We start from the raw sequence: 23,526 nt of genomic DNA, 5'->3' as shown, positions 1-23,526 counted from the left end.
AGCGTGCTCAAATAGCAGAACTATTTCAGTCTTTTTATCTCTTTAAAACTAATTTAAATCTGAGCATTAAAAGACTGTTTGATACCATATGTTTGTTTTAGATAGGAAACGGAATCTATTCTAAACATAAGGGTTTATGAAATCTGTATTCTAAATATAAGGGCTTATGAAATGAGTATATAGGAGTGGCGGTTGTGTCAGTTGTTTCATGGCCATGGAGTCCTCCCATCCCATATGCCTGACCCTCTTGTCATGTGATTGTGCTGCTCCTGAACATCCAGAGGGAGAGTGTACTTCCTCACCACTTCCCTCAATGTGTTCTCACATGCTCTGTTAAGAATGCAACATTTGCTGGATAGGAAGTCTTTTTACTGTGGCATGTAAGTCTGGTTCGAAATTGCTGATTTTTCTCTTTGAAGACCCTTTTAAAGCTACTTTCAAAAATGACCAGGAACTATGGACAAAGAGTATCACGAGCCTTTTGTAACAATATTGGATACGCAGGGCACTTGGGTGGTTCAGTGGTTAAGTGTCTGCCTTTAGCTCGAGGTGTGGTCTTGGGGTCCTGGGATCAAGTTCCACATCAGGCTCCTCACAGGGAGCCTACTTCTCCCTCTACCTATGTCTCTGCCTCTCTCCGTGTGTCTCTTATGAAAAAATAAATAAAATCTTAAGAAAAAATATTGGATAGGCTTCAGTATAACCAAAGACTGTCACAAACTAGAAAGATAACCATTACACATCCCATGTAGCTGTGTACACGGAACAAATTCAATGTTTTAGTGATGTCCCTGGCATACCTAAGCATTCACCCCATTGCATTGTGAGGCCCAGATATTTCTTCTGTGGAAGCAGCTCGGTGTGGGCACGCATGCCTGTGTGTTTTCCAATCTAGATGGATACCATAGTATGAGATAACCTAGACAAGCAATGTACACAGTTCTGATAGCATCCCAACTTTCATGTATGGCTTATAAGGGCAATTACTCTTTTTCTATGTAAGTCTTTTTTGAAAATAGCACTGTGTATTGGCTTGGTTGCCCTGAGAAGACCTGAAGATGAGATTATGATCCTTTACCTCAAATTAAAGAAGGCTTAAAAAAAAAAAAAAAAAAAAAAAAAAGGACTTACTTCAAGAACCATTTGACAAGTTCAAATAGTAGCTAATTCAGATACCAGCCTCTTATCAGCACCTACAACCTAATGCTTTTCATAGGTGGCATGTCTACATTGTTAAATTATGTTATCAAATTCCCTCTAATCTTTGTAGATTATGCTTTAATTTTCTATTTTGTCACTTTTTATCAAAATTGTTTACTCGATGCTGTCTCGTTATAGGAAATAGTAACCTAGGATAATGCAGCACTTACGAGTAAAGTGGGCTTATGATACAAGCCACTTAAAGTAGATCTCACATTCAAGTTAGTAAACATCTCATGTTCTGGTATAATTTGGTTTATTCCCAGGACCTGTGGGGAAAATAGTGCCATAAACTTACTTTTTTTGACCCTTAAAATAGTCCTAGATTTCCAGTCTTTGGCTACTTTATTTAAATTGATTGAAACCCAGTCATTCTTCTGACTCTCAAAAGTCTGTACGTGGGAATTATTTTAAATTCAAACTCTATATTCCTCAAACTTAGCCTCTTTACATCCAAATCTTTCCTTTGAAAGTTAGAACTTTAATGCTGTTAGCGAGAGCAGTTTTCCTGTCCTGAAGAATCATGGAAACACAATCTAGTTTTGTACCCCTGGCCTCTGGATTTTGATGCACATCGAATTTGATGCCAGGAGTTACACAGAAAAGTCAATAACCATCCGTGGATCATTGCCTTGCTATGCCGTTGGGTGAATTAGTCTGCTGGTGTAATGTGCTCCAGCTTGTGTAATGGACCTATTTAGTAGCAAGACAACAGCCATATGAAACACCTGGGTGGTCTTCCAGGGTACTTTCAAGTGGATTAGATTTCAGTTATCTAATGTGAGGTCATGAAGGCTTAGACAGCTGGGGCCAGTTCCACGACGTCATGGGTAGAATATGACCCCTGCCTACTAGATGCATAAGGTAAAAGGTGCTTGAGGTCAAAGCTGACCCCTGGGCTCCAGAAACAGCTATGGGTCAGCAATTGAGGTCTCAAGCACCAGTTACAAGTGTTGGAAAAGTCTCCATGTAGGACAGGAGTCAGATTTTCCTTTGGCACTTTCATTAGACATGTCCCTTGCTAGGAAAGCCTGGTTTCTGCATTTTCTGGATTGAACTTCACTTGATTGACTCTTGTTTAGAATTTTAAGTGTTGTTAAACAGAAACTATGCCTTCCGTATCAGAAGTCATGGCCTGAGAAGCATTAAGTTCCTTTGCTGCCTCACAAAAGACAACATTTGGGGCACGCAGGCATTGGCATAACACCATCTTTCGAGTGTTCCTAAGAGATGATGGTGGTTCCATAATGCACCACTTCTTACAGTCCTGCCAGGGACTTTGAACGATCCAATAAAATGTAATGATCAAAGGTTTCAAATGCAGCTGATAAGTCATATAGATTTGTGCCCAGGATGCCTTAAATTGACTTGTGGATGTTTCTCATCTATCATGAAGGACTTGGTGATTTGAATTTAGTACTTTGATGTTGCCAGTAATTGTTTGCAACTGCAGCTGAATGGCCTGAAGGCATTGCTGATTTCTCCCTTTCTCATCTTGCAAAGAGCTAGTGAAGTAGTCTTTCAGAGGCTGTTCTCAACTCAGTGGGAACTGTGGCCTAAAATTTAGGACAAAAGAAAGATTCTATAAACACTTGGAATAGAACAACATCATTGCCCTAATGAACCATCCCCGATGTGTTCCCTGGTGAGTCCAACAGTCCTCCCAAGTCGGAAGTCACTCCACTGGACACGTACTAAGATTCATTTTCTGGCTTTTATAAGGGAGTTACTAAAGAAACCATTGGGATATCTCTGCTTATTCTTTCAGTAAATGTTTTTCATATATTAATCTGCAAATGTCTTTCCAAATTGTATTTAATATTTAAACCAATTTCTCAATACTTGAAAACAATGCTTTGGATTGTCCCTTCTTGGAAGCCTCACTGCTGTTTTACTTAGGTTAAATTAAAACTCTCCCATTTTAGGACGACCTTCTAGTGATGTTCTTCTAACCACAATCGTTTGTGTCCTCAACCACTTTCTCCTCCAGTCACTTGGTCCATGCCTATTTTCTGACTAAGCAAATCTTCTTAGTATTCATGCATGAATGTTTAGCCTCTAAAACCATGTGTCCATCTGCCTATTATAAATATTATAAATATCTTATTTATTATTCTAATTTATCAATTTGTAGTCTTCTGCATTTCAAGATTCTATTTAAAAACTTCCAGGGGTGCCTGGGTGGCTCAATTGGTTGAGTGTCTGACTCTTGATTTCCACCCAGATCATGATCAAGCCCCATGTCAGGCTACATGCTCAATGTGGAGTCTGCTTGAGATTCTCTCTTCCTCTGCCTCTGCCCTTTCCCACTACTCATTCTCTCTATTTCTCTCTCAAATAAATAAATCTTAAATAAATAAATGAATGAATGAATAAAAGCTCCTCCTGAGAATCTATTCAAGTAAACTCAACTGCTGTCCTTCTAGTTATTCCACAGGTTGTCATAAATCTTTTGCATATTGATTAACCTCATAAATATCTAGGAGGTAAGATTGTAAACTATAGGAAACTAAAAGATCGACTGGGCAATGGATTCCTTCATAAACCACAGTAATTGACAAGACTGTAGTCAATATTTCAGAGCCTCTACGAGGTTATTTAACACTGGTGTTGATGTCACTTTTATGCTCATTTATCATCAAGTTGCAAGGGTGATAGCATATGCCGCATTAGTGCGACTAGTGTTTGTTTTAAAATAAATGTTGATGATGAATAAAAAAAGTGTTAGGTAGTGGGAAACAAGCCTGACAGTAGCAGTTTATTTACATATTAGGGACACAGACCCTTCTCACACATGCACACACAAAATCCCCTTCTCTGGGACACTTGTGATTCCAACAATTTCTGAATTTAGAGGTTGATCTTTGTTCCTCTAGCTCTGCTTAGTTCAATTTGGCATGAATCTATTAATTATCCACTCTGCCAGGGGTCCTAAGTGATTGACTAAGGTGAGGTGCTTGCTATTAAGGAACTCACGGGGTAATGTTCCTCCACCCTACTCCCTCCCCATCAGTTTCTCATATTCTTGCTTAAGCTTTTATTCTATCCTTATCTGCACATATTTATTTGTGAATTAGTTTAGGATCTGTTTTCCACCAGCCGTCTACAAGCTCCAAGATGAAACCTTTGTGGGTGGTGGGCTGATCATATCCAGAGTGCCTAGAAGACTGCCCAGTATATTTTGGGCATTCAGTAAACACTAAATTAGTAAATTAAGGGCATACAACAAAAATAGAACTACAACTAGACACCTAAGACAAAGTGAGATGTGACATACCCTAAAATGGTACAGAGCAGATCTACATTTTGTAGGTTTCTCAATGTATCACATCTGGTGAGATTGCTATTTAAGAAAAGGACCAGGGACATCTGGATGGCTGAGTTGATTGAGTGTCTGACTCTTGATTTCAGCTCAGGTCATGATCTCAGGATTGTGAGATCAAGTCCCACATTGGGCCCCCTGCTAGGCATGAAGCCTGCTTCGGATTCTCTCTCTCTTCTCCTTCTCCCCCTCCCGATCCCCCTCTCTCTTACTCTAAGAAACAAACAAACATAAATTTGAAGTTAAAAAAAAAAAGTTATTTAGAGTGATTGAAAATCACAACAATTTATAAATAATATATTGGAGATGTCAAAATATATGAAAAAATATTTAATGAAATACTAATTGATTACATATTAAAATGCCTACACATAACTATTACACTTTTTTCCTTATAATTTTAGCTTCATGTTCTTCAGTAACCTCTTCATATGTAATATTTTGTATACATTGAATGAATGATTCAGTCTTTGCTATAGCATGGTTATTCGAAATGCTGTTTAAATAATATTAAGAATGTATAAACATAGGGCTTTGCAAATACATTTTTGTAAGCTGTGAAACTGCTACAGGTTTGCATCTCACTAGCATGGGAATTTTAATTCTATGCTGCATTTTCCATATAGGATAGAACTTCCTATTTGTCAAGGTATCATTTGAATACTGGATTATATACAATTTTATACATCAGATGAGTGGAAGAATTTTCTGTAGATTAGCTTCTGGCTCTGGGCATTTCAAATCTTATTTATCTTCCAGTACCCACACCTTTCTATGTGGGTACAAAAAGAGCACAGTTATTTCTGTATGTCACCTGGCTCTCTACCTTTGTGTTCTGACGCTCAGTGAACCAACATAGTAACAGGATTCTACCTATATTCCTCATTGGGATGACTGCTAATAACTATATACAATGTGCTCTCTGAAGCATACAGATATAGTCTGTTGTATTCAAATGAGATATATACCCAACTGATTTTCCCCTTAATTGGATCCCAGGAATGTCCTTGGCCACTCTAGGCTTACCGAGCAGGAGGAGTCTTCAGAGTTGAAAGAAATTAAACTATTATATTTATGTAAAGTTTACAAAATCATATTATGTGATCGTGTTACTTAGTTTCCTCCTGGTATCTTGTGCAGGGCCCTAAAGTTATACTTCATTAGCTCCATAGCCAATCTGAATCTGGTATTCTAAAGAAGTAGAGGTTATTTATGAATTTAAAGACTGGATGGGATTACAGCTGATTGTATTAGAGAATCATAATTTAGAACCAGCACAAACACTGAGTCTGCAGGGCATTTTTAGGCAATGGCAGATAGTCCTTTTTGGCAAGTATCGCATGGCAAAAAAACGCAATACAAGATGTAATCAGAGAGGTAGGTTGGGGGAAACCAGTGAGCTCCTTGAATACCAGAATGAGAAATTAGAGGTTGATTTGAATAGGTCAGAATCCTTCCTTCCACCTCTGTGATTTGGGAGCTTTTATTTGGCTTTATTAATTCAGGTATTTTTATTTGTGCTTACTAATGCATTGTTCCTTTCTTAGCGTATACTTTTCAAAAATCAAGACCTTTGCTTGTGTTGAAACTCCTCGGTAGCTTGTCATTGCTTTGCCTTTTTAATATTTTAAATTTTACTCTGACCTAAAATGATCACTTCTGTATTTCTTCCATCAGCATTGCTGAAACATCTACAGTGAAATTTGTCCCTTTATTCCTTGCCATTGTTCTTAATATAACGCTTGGGACCTAGTGCATATCTAGCACATGACATTAACTGACTTTAAATAGCATGAGTATATCAATATTGTGAAATAGTTTAGATGATACAAAAGATTCTAGATTTATGTATAGCAACTGGCTAAAATGTGAAAAATTCAATAGAAGAAAAAGCCTCAGAAATACAGCAACAATATACTGTGAGTTGAAGGCATAACCATTTTCAGAGAAAAGTATGATTTCCAGTAAAGGTCAGTTGAAACCCCCCTCACTTGTTTTTATAGCAGTGGCACTATAAGCAGCTTTCCAAACAGTGAAAGATCTCTTACCATGTATGTGCCCATTTGTATCTGTTACGTAGCTGGTAACTATTCTGTGAATTACTTGCATTTATCCTTCCGCGCTTTCAACAGGCATGGTTTTTGCAACACACAATGAAAGAAAAAATGCTACTCTTCATCAACTTGAACTTCTTTGCTCCTTTTATGGCAATACTGGGAGTTACTTTCCTAAAGGAGTAATATTTAAGATTAAAGTATTTGGACGGCTACAATTCTGCTAAAATTTGACTTGATTTCTCTCATGTGGTTTTTCCATCATGGTGTCTGAAAGCATGTCACAGCTGCCCCATTCATCACAGGTCAGGCGCCGAAGTTGGTCAAGCACTCCTGTAGCGAAAGTGGTCTCTTCTTGGCCCTTTGCCATAAATTGTGCCACTGTAGATATCATTACCAGGTGTTTGTTTGTTTGTTTGTTTGTTTGTTTAATGGGTCTCCAGATATCAGTGCAATGGAGTTTATTAAGTATTGATTGAAAGGCCTTATCTAGCACCCATAAAATCCTTACAGAAAAGGAACTCTAGTTGTCTCCTTTACAAATGATGTACTACTTTCACTCATTATTTTTATTGAGTTATTGATGGGATTAATAGGAAGAAAATACTGATAAAACATTTAAGCCATCTGCAAGAGAGATCATGCACTCCAGAGAGGTGCTGGTGTGCCTTGGCTAGTGGGTCAAACATCTTGCCAGACATGCCCATGTGACTATCACTTAATATTTTCCTTTTAGCTACTCATCCCCCAAATCCTTGCCTTTTATCTGTATCTGTGTATCCAAATCTTCCTTTCCGCCGACCTCCTTAGATGAAAATAATGGCCCCTGCATTGAAGAGCTGTCATTTCCCTTTTTCTCACATACCTACTCAGAGAATGTGACCCTGCGATAGAAAAGTGTCAAGTGAATAAAATGGGGTAGAAATCAAGTCCAAGAGACTTAGAAACTTAATTTCTCTGGCCTTCAATTTTCTAATTGGCTGTATAAATCATAGAACTATCTCTTTGTAGATCTGGAATGGGACTTTAGTATAGCTTATCCAACACGCTTGCTTAGCTGATGAGGAGAGAGGTGAGACTCTGAGATAGAGCAGCTTCCTGGAAGTTACGCAATGCCAGAGCCACCTCTAGAAGGCAGATCTCCTGACCCATAGTCTCTCTTCACCGTAGCTCGGGAGGACGTATCCATATTTTAATGTCAACATGATTCAATTAATGTCACATTTATTCAATGAGCGTTGAAATACAGGATAATTGAAAGGCATTCTTCTACATGCTGACTAGTACAAACTAGTATTAACACAATGTACTATGTGAAACCAAGATGCAGCTCATGACTGCCTACTCTTAATATTGTTAATATACTATTAATATTGATTACCTGGAAAAACGTATCTTTTCATATTTATCACTTTTTAAGTTTGTAAGCTTTTTAACCGTTGGCAATTCATTTTTATCCTCAAAGTGAAACATTTACCAATTTAGGTGTATTTCAATAGCTTTTTCCCCTTTCATATTTATCTTGTTATCCTCAGTGTCAGTAGCATTGACAAGAGAACGTGTTTTTCCTTCTTTTAACTGGCTGTTTTGGTGATTTGATAATTCAGTAGCACAGAAGTAATCCCTTAGAGCAAAGGAAAATAGAAACTCTAAAAAGACCAGGTTTTATCCCCTGTCTGTACATAAACAGTTGATCTTGTAAACTCCAGTCCCTTTCTCCATTCTCACACCCCACCTTCCCTGTAGGTTGGCCTTTGTGGCTTTGTTAACCACTTGCCAGGCTAGATTCCCTTTCTTTCTGAAGATTCTGTAAGAATGTAAATTCTATATTTCTCATTGTTTTGCATGTGATGCCATTGCTACACCTGTACCAATGCCTCCTTTTTTCTTTTATTTACTTCATCTTTGTCTCTACTCACTAGTTCTGGAAGCCAAGATGATTTCTAATATGAACTTCATACTTGTCTTTATGAATGCCCAACTGAACATCTTTTGTCTTATTTCTCACACATCTCAAGATATTGTGGATTGAAAGCAAATGCTTCTAACCCTCAATGGGCTAAAGCCAAGATTGGTAGGTTTGTTTGTTGGTTTGTCTTTACTGAGACAAGTCACAGCAGTTGCTGAAATTTTCCTATTTCTTTCTCTCTTCCCTAAACAAGAAGTATAAGAAAGATTTTAGATTTCTCTTTTATGCTTCTTCTCATTTGTTCTGTATGTGTAGTCCTTACTAAATTCTCCCCCATGTATTCCCTCTAGTTAGCCATTCTATTTCTGCCTGTGACTGCTGAGTTTCTAACCATTTCCTTCACTTTGCCCTTCAGGCCTCTTTGGCTTGAGTCCACCAACTTCCTACAGAATGCCTTGTTGGCACATCAACTGGGACCCCCTAGAACTCTTCAGGTATCAATCACTCTAGAATGAATAGCAACAATATTGATGACAAGCTAGCCTTTCGGTTTTGCTCAGGAAAATCATTAACCATTTTTAGATAAATCACTACTGTTATAGTACAGCTTAGAACATGTACTTTTGTGATGTTTGATATAGGATTCGTGTTTTTTTTTTTTTTCCTCTGCCCACTGAGGCATCATGTGGATAAGATTCTTCTGGGCTTTGGTTTCAGTCTCTATAACTGCCTATCTTTCTAAGATGTCTTTCAACATCTCCAAAACAGAATTTTATATACAACATATCATCTGTCATTTATACTAATTCCATCCCAAACATATCCTCTAAACATGGAAAGAATCCATCCAGGTGTGTGTGTGTGTGTGTGTGTGTGTGTGTGTGTTTATGTGTGTGTAAGAGAGAGATTATAACAAAGAGACAGAACTTATATAGGTAATTTGAATTTGTGTTGGGGGCAGCCCTGGTAGCCCAGCAGTTTAGTGCCTGCCTTTGGCCCAGGGTGCGATCCTGGGGACCTGGGATCGAGTCCCACGTCGGGCTCCCTGCATGGAGCCGGCTTCTTCCTCTGCCTGTGTCTCTGCCACTCTCTCTATCTGTGCCTCTCATGAATAAATAAATAAAATCTTAAAAAAATAAAATAAAGAATTTGTGTTGGCCTTTATGTCTTGCATGATTCATTAATGTACCAATTTGGTCCTTTAACAAGTTGCTGCTTCTTTCAGAACTAAAGAGTTCTAACTGACAAAAAGAATCAAGTGACTCTCCTCTGGTTCCCCTTATTTACATTTATAAGGGACATTGGACAAGTAATTGTACCCTTTTGAATTCTAATTTTACCATTATTAAAATGGTGATTGAACACTGGGAGATGTGCCATTATTCACAGACACCCAGGAACTGACTCCAGTGCTGGTTGGTACAAGGCCTGGAGAACCTGATGAGTCTAATCATCTTCTTAAAGAGAAGTACAGTGAGTCTGTGAGTAATTTTGTCCTGAGCCTAACATAAGCCCTGGGTGTGCATGAACAGTGCTCCAGAAAGAATTTAGACTTTCCTGATATGGCAAGACCCTATCTTCAAGGACAGTCACCAGCAGCTACACACTTGATCAGGAACTCTTCTGCTTAGAGGGATACCACTTCTCATTGATGCTCTTTGACTTCCATTAAGTTTCTGTGCATATGCCTAAATAAAATGGGACTTGATCCAGCCTACAGTGTGCCTATTCATTGGTATGAGTTCAATAATCCATAGATAACCCCACTGGAACTCTGTATTGGTACTTACCTGTGTGTAAACTGTTCTTTGTCCTTATATCCTCTTTTTTTTTTTTTTTAAATAAAGCCTGAGTAAACACCATAACAACTCATCTTAATATTGGCTACCTCTTGTACAGCTCCTGATGTGCAATGAGGCCTCAAATATTTAACCATGTGGAAAAACATAATGCAGTTGTATAAGAATTTATGCTTTAAAATACATAACATTTCTTATTTTATTTGGGCTTTATTGCCAGTAGCTTTTAAACTATGATTCCAAGGAATACTAATATTCTTTTGAGCTGAACTGAGGACTTTTGCCTCTCAAATCTAATAATAAGGGTCTTTTCTTAATTAACTGAAAATACCAATGAATAATGGGTTAATTTTTTTTTTCCATTTTTGAGTTCCCTATACCCTAAAAGCTCTGACTTTTAAGTCCATACCTGGTTTAGCACAGAATTATGTTTTACTATTTTAATTTACATATTATTTCATGAAAATTGACTTTCAGGTGTTTAGATCTTTGAGCATATAATGTTCACAACAATAGCAAGTGCTATTAATTCCTATTTATGGGAGTGGAGGTGGTGGTGGTGCAGATTTCCTGCATGAAAACTGCACAACAGTTCCATGTACCATGCATAGCCTCTTTTATTTCAGCCTTACATCACTTCTTTGATGTATTTTTATCACCAGATTTATTTTTATTTTTATTTTTTTTGAAGATTTTGTTTATTCATGAGAGACATAGAGGCCGAGACATAGGCAGAGGGAGAGGCAGGCTTTCTGCAGGGAGGAGCCTGATGCAGGCCTCAATCCTAGGACTCCAGGATCATGACCTGAGCCAAAGGCAGATGTTCAACCATCGAGCCACCCAGATGCCCCCATCACCAAGTTTTAAATGATGAGACTGTGTCACCAGGCATCCCAGTGTCACAGACCCAGGAAAAGGAATCTCAGTTTCACAGCTCCAAAACCCGTGATCCTCTCCACTATACAGATGCATGATAGTTCTTAGAGTCTAATCTTACTGTTAGGTTATAAGCTCCTTTAGTGCAGAGATTGTTTCATTTACTTTTTCCCTCCCACAGAAAATTCTATAAAATTGGATGTGGTTGTCTCCCTTTCATTTCTGCTAGTGATGCTTGCAAGGTGGGCTTTCTCCTCTATTACCTATACCCAAGGATTTCCCCCAAATTGTCTCCAGTACTTGGAATTACTAATCTTCTGTTCCATACTAGGGTATATCTTTGTCTTTAATTTATAACTCAGCCTGTTCTGGCAGTCACCTACAAATGAGGCTTGGCAATTAAAAAAAAACAAATATTAAATGAATTTTAAATTGCCAAGGGAAGAGTTGTTTAAAACTCTCTGAGATAGCAGTTCATATTTAAATATGCTCATTATTAATTCCAGTATGAAATAATTTATATTTGTTATTAACACATGACAACAGCCAAAGGAAAATTAGAAGATGACTCAACAGGAGACATTCAAGTGTGGAATCCAGAAAAATGAGAACAAAAGTTAATCCCAATAAGTTGGGAGTGTGATTAAGATCTAGCTATCTTAGTTTGGCTTTTTATTTAATATTCCAAATAGTGGGTACAGTGGTACAAAAATGATCTTGTTCTGGGAGATACAGTGTAGTATTATGGCCTATAGATTGAATGCACAATCTCAAATTCATATTATCATAGAATTATGTCTTAAATAAGTTAGTGTTTTGTTATCAAAACAGCATACAGGGCACCTGGATGGCTCAGTTGGTTAAATGTCTGCCTTGTACTTAGGTCATGATCCCAGAGTCCCAGGACCAAGTCCTGCATCAGGCTCCCCACTCAGTGGGGAGTCTGCTTCTTCCTCTGACCCTTCCCCTTCTCTTGCTCTCTCTGTCTCTCAAATAAATAAATAAAATATATATATTTTTAAAAAGCAGACATTGGTGGTAAGTGAAGAGTCATAACCATGTCCTTAGAGTTGTAAGAAAATTATCTGGGCAGCCCTGGTGGCTCAGTGGTTTAGCACCGCCTTCAGCCTGGGGTGTGATCCTGAAGACCCAGGATCGAGTCCCACATCAGGCTCCCTGCATGGAGCCTGCTTCTCCCTCTGTCTGTGTCTCTGCCTCTCTCTCTCTCTCTCTCTCTTTCTCTCTCTCTTTCTTTCTTTCTTTCTTTCTTTCTTTCTTTCTTTCTTTCTTTCTTTCTCTCTCTCTCTCTCTCTCTCTCTCAGTGCCTCTCATGAATAAACAAAATCTTAAAAAAAAAAAAAAAGAAAATTATCTAGTGTGCCTTTAAGAAAAATATATTTATTATCCAGGAAGAATAACAAGTCCTCGCACTTCTCCTCTCACCCTCTGTCTTTCTCTGTCTCATGTGCACACACATATATTCTGTATATATTCAAATATGTGTGTGTGACTCAGCTGAAAAAACAGTGCAGTTGTCAATCACTAAAATTTCCATTTCTGTGCCTCTGAATCAACTTATTTTTGGACCTCAGTGTCCCATACTGTTTTCACTTGCTTTTGATTTGTTTGTTTTTTAACCCAGTTTGAGATTGTTGGCATGCACTGTCCTGGTCCGGGTTAAATGTTTAGAAACAAACTGGAGTTTCATAGAGTTATTGCCATTCTCTTCATAATTTTTAGGATAATAGGTTACTTCTGAGGATACCACATTTAGACTGACTTGATGTTAATGGTAATTCAAAGTACCTGAATCAGGGGAAACAAATATTGGTACAGGACTGGGACTCTATTATTTTAAGATTTTTATGATATTTTATCTTCCTCTTATTTTCTTTTAATGTCTCATTCAAGAAGAGTTGCCAGCCATGTAACCATTGCTATGTCACTTGCTTAAGAAATTTTTAGATGGGAATAGAGGAATTAGGGAATAATGTAGTAAAATGTTTATTAATAAAAAAGAAATAATGGAACATAGACTTTATAATGCCTTTTAGATAGCGTTTCATCCTCAGTGGCATGTTAACTTCTTATTATAAAAGAAATTATTTATTAAAAAGCAACAGTGATGGAACGTATTAGCATCTGTATTTTTTGTACACAGAATAAAAATATTGGAGCACTTATAAAAATCAGATTTGTAAATAACTTCAAGATGGATTCACTTTTTGTAACTATCATGTAAAATGAGATATGAAAAATATTCTTTTAAACAGCAATAACTCCAGAGAGTTGGGGGAGATTTTTTCAGAATATTGATAATGGAGAATTGCATTTCTACTGCTTTACATTTCTTCCCCAAAGCATGCAAATAAAAAGAAAGTTTTTACATGAGAGCAATTTTTAGCCTACAACAGGATTTTTTTTGAGAGTTTCCTCTACAGTGGCCAATTTTGTATGAAAAAAATTATTTTAGTCCTAATTGCAGGCAGACTAGTTAGGTCGCTAGCTCTGTTAAGGTTGAATTTCACTTGAACTTTGTAATAGTATGATCTTTTCTCAGAATTTAATAACTGGCTCAAATATTTAATAGTGGAAGCTTTCATTAAATTAAAAAGAAATCAAGATATATTTTTAGAAGAACTAACTTCTTTTCCTTATCAGTTTTATCGACTTTAGGAGAAAAGGAAGAGAATAGAACCAATCTCTTTCTGTACTTAAATAGACATTAATGCTATAACCCCAGCAAATAATTTATTTCAGTGTATATCATCCTTCAAAAGATCGGAGAATCACCAAATGGTGGCAATAACTATTCTCCTAGCTCTGCTGAATAGCAAGTTGCACCAACTGTGAATCTCTTCACTCGTCTACTGGATAATCATTCTTTTTAGTACTCACATACATTCTCTAGATCAGTTTCAGATTGCACACCGTCAACTTCTTCATTGCCTAATAGTTTTTGGTTAAGTACAATGACTCGTTTTGAAATCAAGTGGGGAAAGATGAGAGTTGAAAGATGTTGTTTCCATGTGTCATTCTGTAAATAGATGACAAAAGATCATGAAATGGATTAATTTACAAGCATCCTTAGAAATGGAATGTTTTGACATAAAAGCATGTTGTAAACCTTTTTTAATTAAATTGCATTGTACCATGCACTCTCTTCTCCCCAGGGTTCTGTTGACCTCTCACCTCTTATTTTGTCCTACAGGCACTCCACTGCTGGTGAGGAGAAGCAGTGACCCAGCGCCAGGCCCACCTGCTGATGCCCAGCCAAGTGCTTCACACCCCAGTGGCCAGAGTCTGAAACCTGTTATTCTAGTAGGTATCCTGCAGTTTGCATTTCTAATGAAAGATCAAAGTACCTTACCCAAAGACTAACTGGGACTTTGCAGTCTTAAGTAAGTTGATCATTAGAGAGCATTTGATAGGATATATAATAGTATTAGTTAGTGATAGCTACTATGAGCTATTACTGGAATACAAGTTCTCGTGGTAGCTATTAATTACATAGCACTGATTATGTGCCAAGGATTCTTTTAAGTGCTTTACACTAAGTCATTTAAACTTCCACATCAAGGTAAGCACAAATTTTTGCCTCCATGGTACTGATAATGAAATTGAGGCACAGGAAGTTTTAGTAATTTGTCTAAGGTCACAGCTAGTAAGTGACACGGTCAAGAATCTAACCCCAGGTGGTTTGGCTCCAAAGTCTGTGCTCTTAACCAGCACACTACACTGTTGAATTCCTTCCATCCTCCTGCTTTGAATTGCCCAAGGATATAATTTTATATGTTTTCAATGTGTTAATGCCGTGCTTTTTGAAGTCATACCACGACGAATGGTCATATAGTTTCAAGATACCATTTTCATATTATGTGGTGCCAGCACTGGGTTTCTAGAACTCAACACTCAAATTAAAGAAAAATAAAATTATGTACCAGAAGTGCTTATAACAAGACACACTTATAACTGATCGGTTAAATGGAGAATGAATCCTGAAGAGACGATGTCCTCCTTTCATATGGTACTGTTGGATCTTTCTGATACATCCTGAGTCACTTGGAAGAGTTACAACTGTGGTCGATCCTTTGAAATAGGTGCAATAGGTGATCTTCAGTAGCATAGCCATATTAAAATGATTCCTAGGAGAAGACTCTTCCCCATTTTAAGTTTCACTCTCTGTAGTGCCTTAAGAAAAATAAAACAATGTTTTAGAGCTATATAAAGATGCTGAATGAGCTAACTGGATTTTCCCAGTTTGGTATAAAATGTTCTTATCAAGAACCAGAGCCAATGTCTACGAATTAGGAGTCACTATACCAAACCATTGAGTATTCACTAATAAGTTTGTGGCAATATTTTGGCATATTTTCTTGGTAAACATCAAAGTATTTGAGATGTAATGTTTCTCCACCATCCTTTTAAGGAAACATATTTAATGGAACATTACGTTAATAAAAATCAGGTGTCTGTGTTCTACTTTAATGGTGAGTTTAAACAGAACCAGTATGTGGTAGGGTGTGTGTGTTTAACACACTGATTGAGACCATGTTAAGCCCAAGTATATTGGATTGGAGGAAGAGAAGCTATATAAGTGAGAAAATTTAGTTTATTGCTTACTTTTATAATGTCAATATACCCCAAATCAGAATGTATCTGATTTTGTTACCATCAGTTACATGCAGAAAATCACCAGTATTTAGTTCAATGTTTTTATCACTTAGGTTCTACGTTTAGACCAATTGAAAATACTTGATACTGTTTTCCCTACAGGAAAAGGACTACTGTGTTTCTGTTAAATCCCATATTCTTGCTAAATTATGATACCACTGACTTCTAGGTTGAGATATTTGATGAGGGAGCAAGCATATTATTACTAGCAAAGATGCAAATCCTAATTCAAGAAGAAAAGCTGGCACCCCAGATCCTTTTACCTAAGTGTATGCAAGTTAGCAAGCAGTGACTGAGTCTGTGTGTATCAACAGTAAAAAGGGAAACACATTTCTTCCTCTACTCAGTGTTCTCTGTGGCTGATGAAATGCAGATCTGAGACCCAAAGAATAGAGTCTGGTCCTTGGCTTGCCATAGAATATTGGCACATCCTAGTCTTCTCTTTCTTCAATTGTAAAATAATGTCCAAGCAAACTTTAAGCCTTATCAGTCCAAGGTGTAGACATTGTGCCCTATTTATCTTTCTATCTCTAGTGCCAGGTACATGGAGGGTGCTTAGTGGACTTAGGAATGCAGACACATATTAGTCTGGGAAAAGTTCTAGAATTTCTCAGCAGTTTATCCACTTTTTCTCATTTGGCTCTTCTCTCTGTTCCCCAAAAGATCCACCAGGTAAATGTTTATCTGCTCCAAAGTCTGATTCACCTCAGGTAAGAGACAGATAGTTTAACTGCTATACCATGAAGAGCAGGCAAAGTTAGTAAAGGAAGACATTTAATTGAGTCTATTTTACCTAAAAGAAAAATATGTGTATGCATGCATGTGTGTATTATGATTTTATTCATTTATTCCTGTGTATCCTAACTCATGGACTATTTAGACATGTATTGTCCAATATTCTAGCCACTCGGCCTGTGTGGTTATTGAGCACTGGAAATGTAATTTGACTGTGATGTACATCATGGACTTTAAAGATTGAGATATTAAAAAAAGACTAATATGAAAGATCTCATGAATAATTCTTATATTGACTACACATTGAATTAATACTATGGTATATTAGGTTGAATAAAGCATCTTATCAAAATTATTTTTACCTGTTCCTTTTTAAAGGATGGCTGCTAGAAAACTTATCTGTGGCTCACATTCTATTTCTATTGGACAGAACAGCTCTCGATAGAAGTAAAATTGGATATAACATTAATGAAATGGTTTGAGACTCTTGGGAGGAGCTCTTTGAGTTGCACATCATCTCTGGGGTACCAGTCTTATTAGGTTTGCCTGGGGCAGTCATAGTCTGTGCCTCTTGTTTTGGCATAATTATTAAGAGTGTCCACACTAACTCTCAGAGGTATCCATGTATGGATGATAAATTATGTGGCACCCTACGTAGAGCCTCATAGTCACTTTCATGGTTTGCTCTGTGATAAGAGGACCGGGCTTGCAGGGAAACCAAGGGAACCCAACCACAACTCTCTCATCGGAGCACACTGCAGAGAGGGGTTGGTGTGGCCAGCGCCTTAGCCCAGGGAGAACAGGATTGGATTCCGCAGATTCATTCCTATCTCTAAGATCTGATAGTTCTACTTGGTGCATCCTCTACAACTTCAGCGGCACCATACTTGATGCCTGTGATTTAATAAGTGATGATGAATATAGGAATGTGTGATAATACAGCCATGGTGCAACTGACATGAAGAATAATTGTTTGAAACACTCTGTTCAATTGCATTGCATTTCAATATCCAAAGGAAGAAAAACAATCAAAATTTCCATCTCTTAAACTGAGTGTTCACATGTACGTAATTCACAGAGGGCAGAGCCCCAAGTGGGTTATGTTCAGTCATTCCCAAGAAATGAAACTTACAACCCACAGCTTAAAAAGCTGTAAGGATGATTATTTGACACATTTGATTATGTTGAAATATTGCCTTTAAACCGTAGTTGATGACTGTTATTTTTACTTGTACTTCATTAGACTGATTATAGCAGGAAGAATTTTCTTTGATGCCAAGAGATACATGTTTGTGAAAAGTTAGAAAAGTTGCACTTGTTTTCTGTCTGGTTACATTATTACAAATTGGTTATTTAAGACATACACCCTCAGACAAGGTGAAGTTTTAAAAAGCTTTTAAATTAGACAAATCAAATTCTCTACAAGCCTCAAATTCTGTATATTGAAAAGCCACCAAATCTCACTATTTGTTACTTAGAGTAGCAACAGCTAGACAGCATGGGAACTTATTTTCTTTCTTCTTCTTTTCATAAACCCATCAGTTAATCAGAATAGCATAATTATTAATGTACAAAGCATAATGACTATTTATCTTTCAAGGCAATAGAAAATCCAATTCTACTGACTGCTTTTGAATTAAAGAAAGAGAATCCTGGGGGCAAAATGTAATAGTGGGAGTCTGCTTATGGGATGTCTTACCTCACTTGCCTTGATTGTAACCTGGTGTTCTTGGCTTAAGGGCATGCCATAAAACCAGGTTCTTGAAATTGATGTTCCTGAATTTGTGGGTAGAAGAGAACTCTAAAACAGATGTGATTTTTTTCTTAATATCCGGTTAACTACTATGGTTGTTTTGTGTTTTAATGACTGTTTATAGTTTCACATTTAACCCCTAAAGCAAAATGATCCTGCAGGGCGAGTAAATTAAAAAGTGGATTCCTGAAAATTATAATGCTGTGGTTGTTCTTGGATAGTAAATGACTTCGTTTGTTCTAAAACTGTTACTTGTCTTGCGTCACCAAAATAAATTAAGAAAATATTGGTCTGTCTCTTAAAAGTCCGTATCCATAATGTATACATTTTATTTTTAAAAAATAACATGGCTATATTGAGGTTATTAAATTGAGAGTCCATGGATGAGTTTCAGAGGGTCTGTTAACTCTGAAGTTTTATGCTGTGGACTGTTGCATGTGCATGCAATTTTTTGTGAAGAAGACTATTACTTTTTTTTTTTTTTTAGACTTCATCACTCATCAAATTCTAAAAGGAAAAAAAATATCAAGAACTACTTATATGCAGGTTTAGGATGAAACAATATGGGAAACACATCAGTTCTCAGAATTTGATGAATGATAGGGATTAAGAGGTACAATGGGATTGACACCACCCTCCCCCAAATATTAAATAATTAAGGCTATTTCCTCTTATTATCACCTTGCCCCCAACACATAGGATATAAATTCAAGATGTAAGGATGAATAGAGGTTTTTGAATTGCAGCACTTTAGTGAGTAGCAACCTGATTAGCAGCAAGAGAAAGATTGGAGGTAAAGGGAAGACACCCTGGGGAGAAGTGTTTCCAGTGGTCCTGGGCGTTCAGGGAGATGAGATGATTCTTTGTAGTTTTTCCTATTTTATCAGCAAAGATAGTAGCAAGTAGCTTCAAGTGGGAGGAAGTATTTCCAACGAACAGGAACATTCTCTGTGTTGTGCAGACAACATCTTGGAGCATTGATTTGAGAGATTTTCCTCTATGCGTCACATATATTGAAATCATCATCAGTGTTGATCCCAGTTTAAACATTTTCACATCTATGAAAGAAATCATTTAAATATTACAGAGAAATATTAATAGCTTGGCTTTTAGTATTAAAATCATCAAATTGTCACTGAGAGATGTCACAGGACTTTTGGTTGTGGATCACTGACTGTCAGAACCCAACAATAGAAACTTAACATTTTGAATAACCAAATCATATTTTTCTATCTGTTAGGTATACAATTAAGTAGCTGTGGAAATATTGCAAAGAGTAATTGTTGTAGACACTGATGTAGATTGAAAGGAAGACTCTATTCATTGTCTTCCAAAGGGGAGAGATGGATGCCAATGAGCAAAAGGGAGGGAGAAATAGCATGTAATATATAATTGGTTATTTAGAGATACTGAAGCCTACAAAAGGTTTTTCTTTTTTTTTCCCCCTTCCTGACACAGTGATTTAATAATAGTCCTGGTGTTTGTAACTCCAGCTGTTCACGCTGTGTGCTGATAAGACCGAAGCTTGGAGACACATTGCAACGATGGTTTTCATATGGCTTTGTTTTCAAGAGATAAACCTGCCATCCAATATTTCATGGGGCCAAATGTTTACTTAGTTTGGCAAGTTTAGGCAGCTTAATTTCTGAAGCAGTTATGTCTATAAGACTTGAGTTCCAAGTGGGGAAAATCCAGAAGCCTAATTTATTCTGCAACAGAATTTTTCACCAAATCTTACAGAAGTTGGTGAAACAAATTTGGATTCTCTGAATGTACGTACCATGACTAATAAAGGAACGTGAGAAATGTGACTCCTATTTAGGTGTATGCTCCTTGATCATTCTTCTTGGGTCGAGTACAGTTCTGAAAGGCTAAAAGAAGGATCACTATTCAGAGGTTAGTTTCAGAAATTAAAAAAATAACCATGACATGTCATCTTTTGCTGTTTAAATTGATCTGCACATAATGAAAATTGAATGGGGGCACCTGGGTGGCTCAGTCAGTTCATCTTCCACTTCTTGATTTCGGCTCAGGTTGTGATCTCAGGGTTGTGAGATCAGCCCTGCATCTGGCTCCACACGCAGTGGAGTCTGCTGGAGATTCTCTCTCCCTCTGCCGCTCCCCCTGCTTACAAGCTTATGCTCTCTCTCAAATAAATAAACAAATAAGTAATTATACAAATAGAAATCTTTTTTTTTTTTTAAAGAAGGGAAATTGAATGAGTTTTGCTTTCATGTCAACAGTAACTAATCCTTTAGATGCCCAAGACCATCTGGCCATGTGCCATCTGGAAAGCATAAGTTATGATGACTGTCCTCCAGAAACTTCCAACCTGAGCAGATCTAAAGCAATTAAACAACCCTAGCAATCCTCAAGCAGGTATCAAATGATCAGATAATACATTTTGAGGATCAGAATTAGTGTCCTTTGTCTTTGGTCTGCACTTTGCTCAGCCCTCTCATACCCCTTGAGGGAATTCTCATGTGCAGAATCTCTGTTAGCCCTTATCTCACCCAAATATAACTACTTATTTACATGTTTGCTACAAGACTGAGCTCCTCAGAGGCATGAGTCAATATATTCATTTTTGTATTCAAGCCCCCAACACCTGACACATAAATATATGGCCAGATGATTAAAATTCTTACTTCTGAGATGGACAGAATGAATTCAATGATTCTTAACACATCTTGTAGAGATGTGCATGCTTGCATGTATGTGTATTAGAGGTATGAATGAATGTTTGAATTAGAATGTGAAAATTGTGAAATTACCTGTTCAACATACTGTTTTGCTCCCTAAATAGCTTTAGTTTAGAATTTTCTGCTTTAGGACAATGTGTTACCTGTGTTGACAAGGAGAGAGAGATGTTTAAATACAAATTCTCTACTTGGAATTAAAATGTGGGTTGACGGCTCAGGTCAGCAATTTCAATTGTGAGAAATACTTCATCTCTTTAGAGTCCTAGCAAGTGAATTCACATAGAAATTGGGTCTGAGAATAAGAGAAATTAAGAGAACAAGCTTTGACAATTTTGGAGATGAACATTATAAAGCCTAACTTTGTTCATGCCCTCGATATATGAACAGAGAATAGAAATTAATATGCATTGCAAGGGAGTCAATTATCTGAGCTCGAACGTCTTTGTCAACAAAACTGTGAATTCTAGAATCAAAAAAGTTCATGATCTTGGCAGTTATAGCCTTGTAATTTTCTAATAACTGTGTTCAAAGAATTTAGAAAATCCTTGATTAGACTGGAAACGTCTGGACAACATAACTCTCGTACGCCTACCACATCTGCAGATTTCCCCTTCGAAATGTTCCTCCTATTCCATCTTCTATAAGAGGTTCTTCTGGTTTCAAGTGATTTGGAAGAAAAGAAAAAAAAAATCCTGATATGTGAATTAATTCAAGAGTATGGGAACGTTTACAAGGTGTTCCTTAGCAAAAACACTAATGAACATCTTGTGTTAGCAGTGTGGGCAAATGTAATTTGACAGTGTTGTTTAAAATTTGTTAAAGATGATGTTTAAAGTAGCTTTATTCTAAAGGTCAGGATCTTGTGTTCTGATTGCAGCAATAACTCAGTGACCCTGAGTAAATTATTTAAATTGTGCATGATTTCCTCAAATTTCATGTAACTAAAAGGAAATAATAAATAGAAATCCTATAGGAACTTCTGTTGTTCTTAGGGACCGAAACATCCAGACTAGCAACTTCAGGGTTCCAGATTTAAATTAACTTGATGGATATGAATTCAACTTTAAAATTCCTTTTAATACCTCAATATTTATAATTGTCCATGAAATGAGATTGTATTTCTATCCAAAATACCAAAGTTTATTTTTATTGCTCAGGGTAATAATATTAAGATATGTGTGTGTGTGTATTTAAAAGGCCAAATGCACACAAAAAGGCAGCGCATAAAAACATATACCCACACATATGCGCACTTAAATTATGTAGAAGAGAGCACAACTTAAATCTGAAGGTTCAAGTACAAGTAGATCATGTTGCTTTCAAGTGAAAACTGAAGGGTATGGACAATATCTTCTTATGTTCTGGTGGAACTTCCATGTTGTGGATACTTACTGAAAATTGATGGCACAGAAGGAAAGGGTTAATAGAAGTTTATCTTGGGAAGATTCAAGACGATTGTTATTAAGAGGAAATTTTTTTTTCCCTTGAGCATGGTGTGATTCTTAGAAATCTCTTCTGATGGGTGATTTCTTTTTTTCTCACAACATAAACTCTTCTGAAGTACAAGTTTCATTTTGGTTTTTCCTTTCAAACTTTAGTCATAGAATGACACTGTACAGACATTTAAAAGACTTCTCTCTTTCTCAGGAGGGTGGCCCCTTTCCTAATACCTCTGTACTTTAAAACAGAATTCTGATTTAGATGAATCACATTTTAAAAGTAGCTACTGTGTGTGTTTTACGCTTGTGGAAACATACAGCGTCCTCGTAAGCAGCATGTGAGCTTGTCACCATACAGCTTTTGATGTCTGATTAGATGATCATAGGGACATCTGGAATGAGTTAGTTTTGAAGTTACTGGTGTGAGGCACTAGAGAATCCAAAGCCTTCTGACAGACTTGAACCAGTAAAAACACTGCTACTTTTAGCAAATCTTTTTTAACTTGCGACTGGCTGATGATTTTCAGACTGACATTGCCCTGATGTTTTCCAACTGACTTTCCAGGCCTCTTTTCCTACAAAGCTCCCTCCTTTTAAGCAAAAAAAAAAAAAAAAAAAAAAAAAAAAAAAAAAAAAAAAAAAATATATATATATATATATATATATATATATATATATATATATTTGGATAAATGGCATTTGTTGCAAAAATCATAAAGGATTATTCCCCTTTAAAAGGAAAAGGCAGATTCTTAAGCATCAGAAGTCAGAATTGATGGTTGATGGATTGGCTTCTAAAGAAATTGTGTTGTCTCCTTTTTCTGTGCTTTTAATTTCACTGCTATGTCGACCATCCATGCCTTCTTAAATTTTAAATAAAGTATATTTGGCAGTCAGCTATGTTCTATGAAGAGCCAAACATAAGTAAGCATCTGAAGCATTTGATATTGCTATAGTGTGATAGCACATATCTAGAACACCCATCAAAAGTTCACACATTCATCAAGTCAAAATGTCATTGGAATAGTCTCAGCATATATAGGCATTGTTGAGTTAAGGGTCG

The 23,526-nt window shown here is 36.8% G+C and overlaps 1 protein-coding gene across 5 annotated transcripts in view; it reads left to right on the top strand.

Annotated features, from left to right (window-relative positions):
- Positions 1–23,526, top strand: part of PARD3B (par-3 family cell polarity regulator beta) — a 979,753-nt gene that overhangs the window by 441,453 nt on the left and 514,774 nt on the right. For all 5 annotated transcript variants that reach the window (XM_077885333.1, XM_077885331.1, XM_077885334.1 and 2 more), the window contains exon 4: positions 14,372–14,481. In XM_077885333.1, the coding sequence (XP_077741459.1) occupies positions 14,372–14,481 (110 nt within the window). The remainder of the gene's footprint in view (positions 1–14,371; positions 14,482–23,526) is intronic.

This window comes from Canis aureus, chromosome 36 (assembly GCF_053574225.1).
Source record: "Canis aureus isolate CA01 chromosome 36, VMU_Caureus_v.1.0, whole genome shotgun sequence".
NCBI lineage: Eukaryota > Metazoa > Chordata > Mammalia > Carnivora > Canidae > Canis > Canis aureus.
This window is presented reverse-complemented; position numbering and strand designations above follow the sequence as displayed.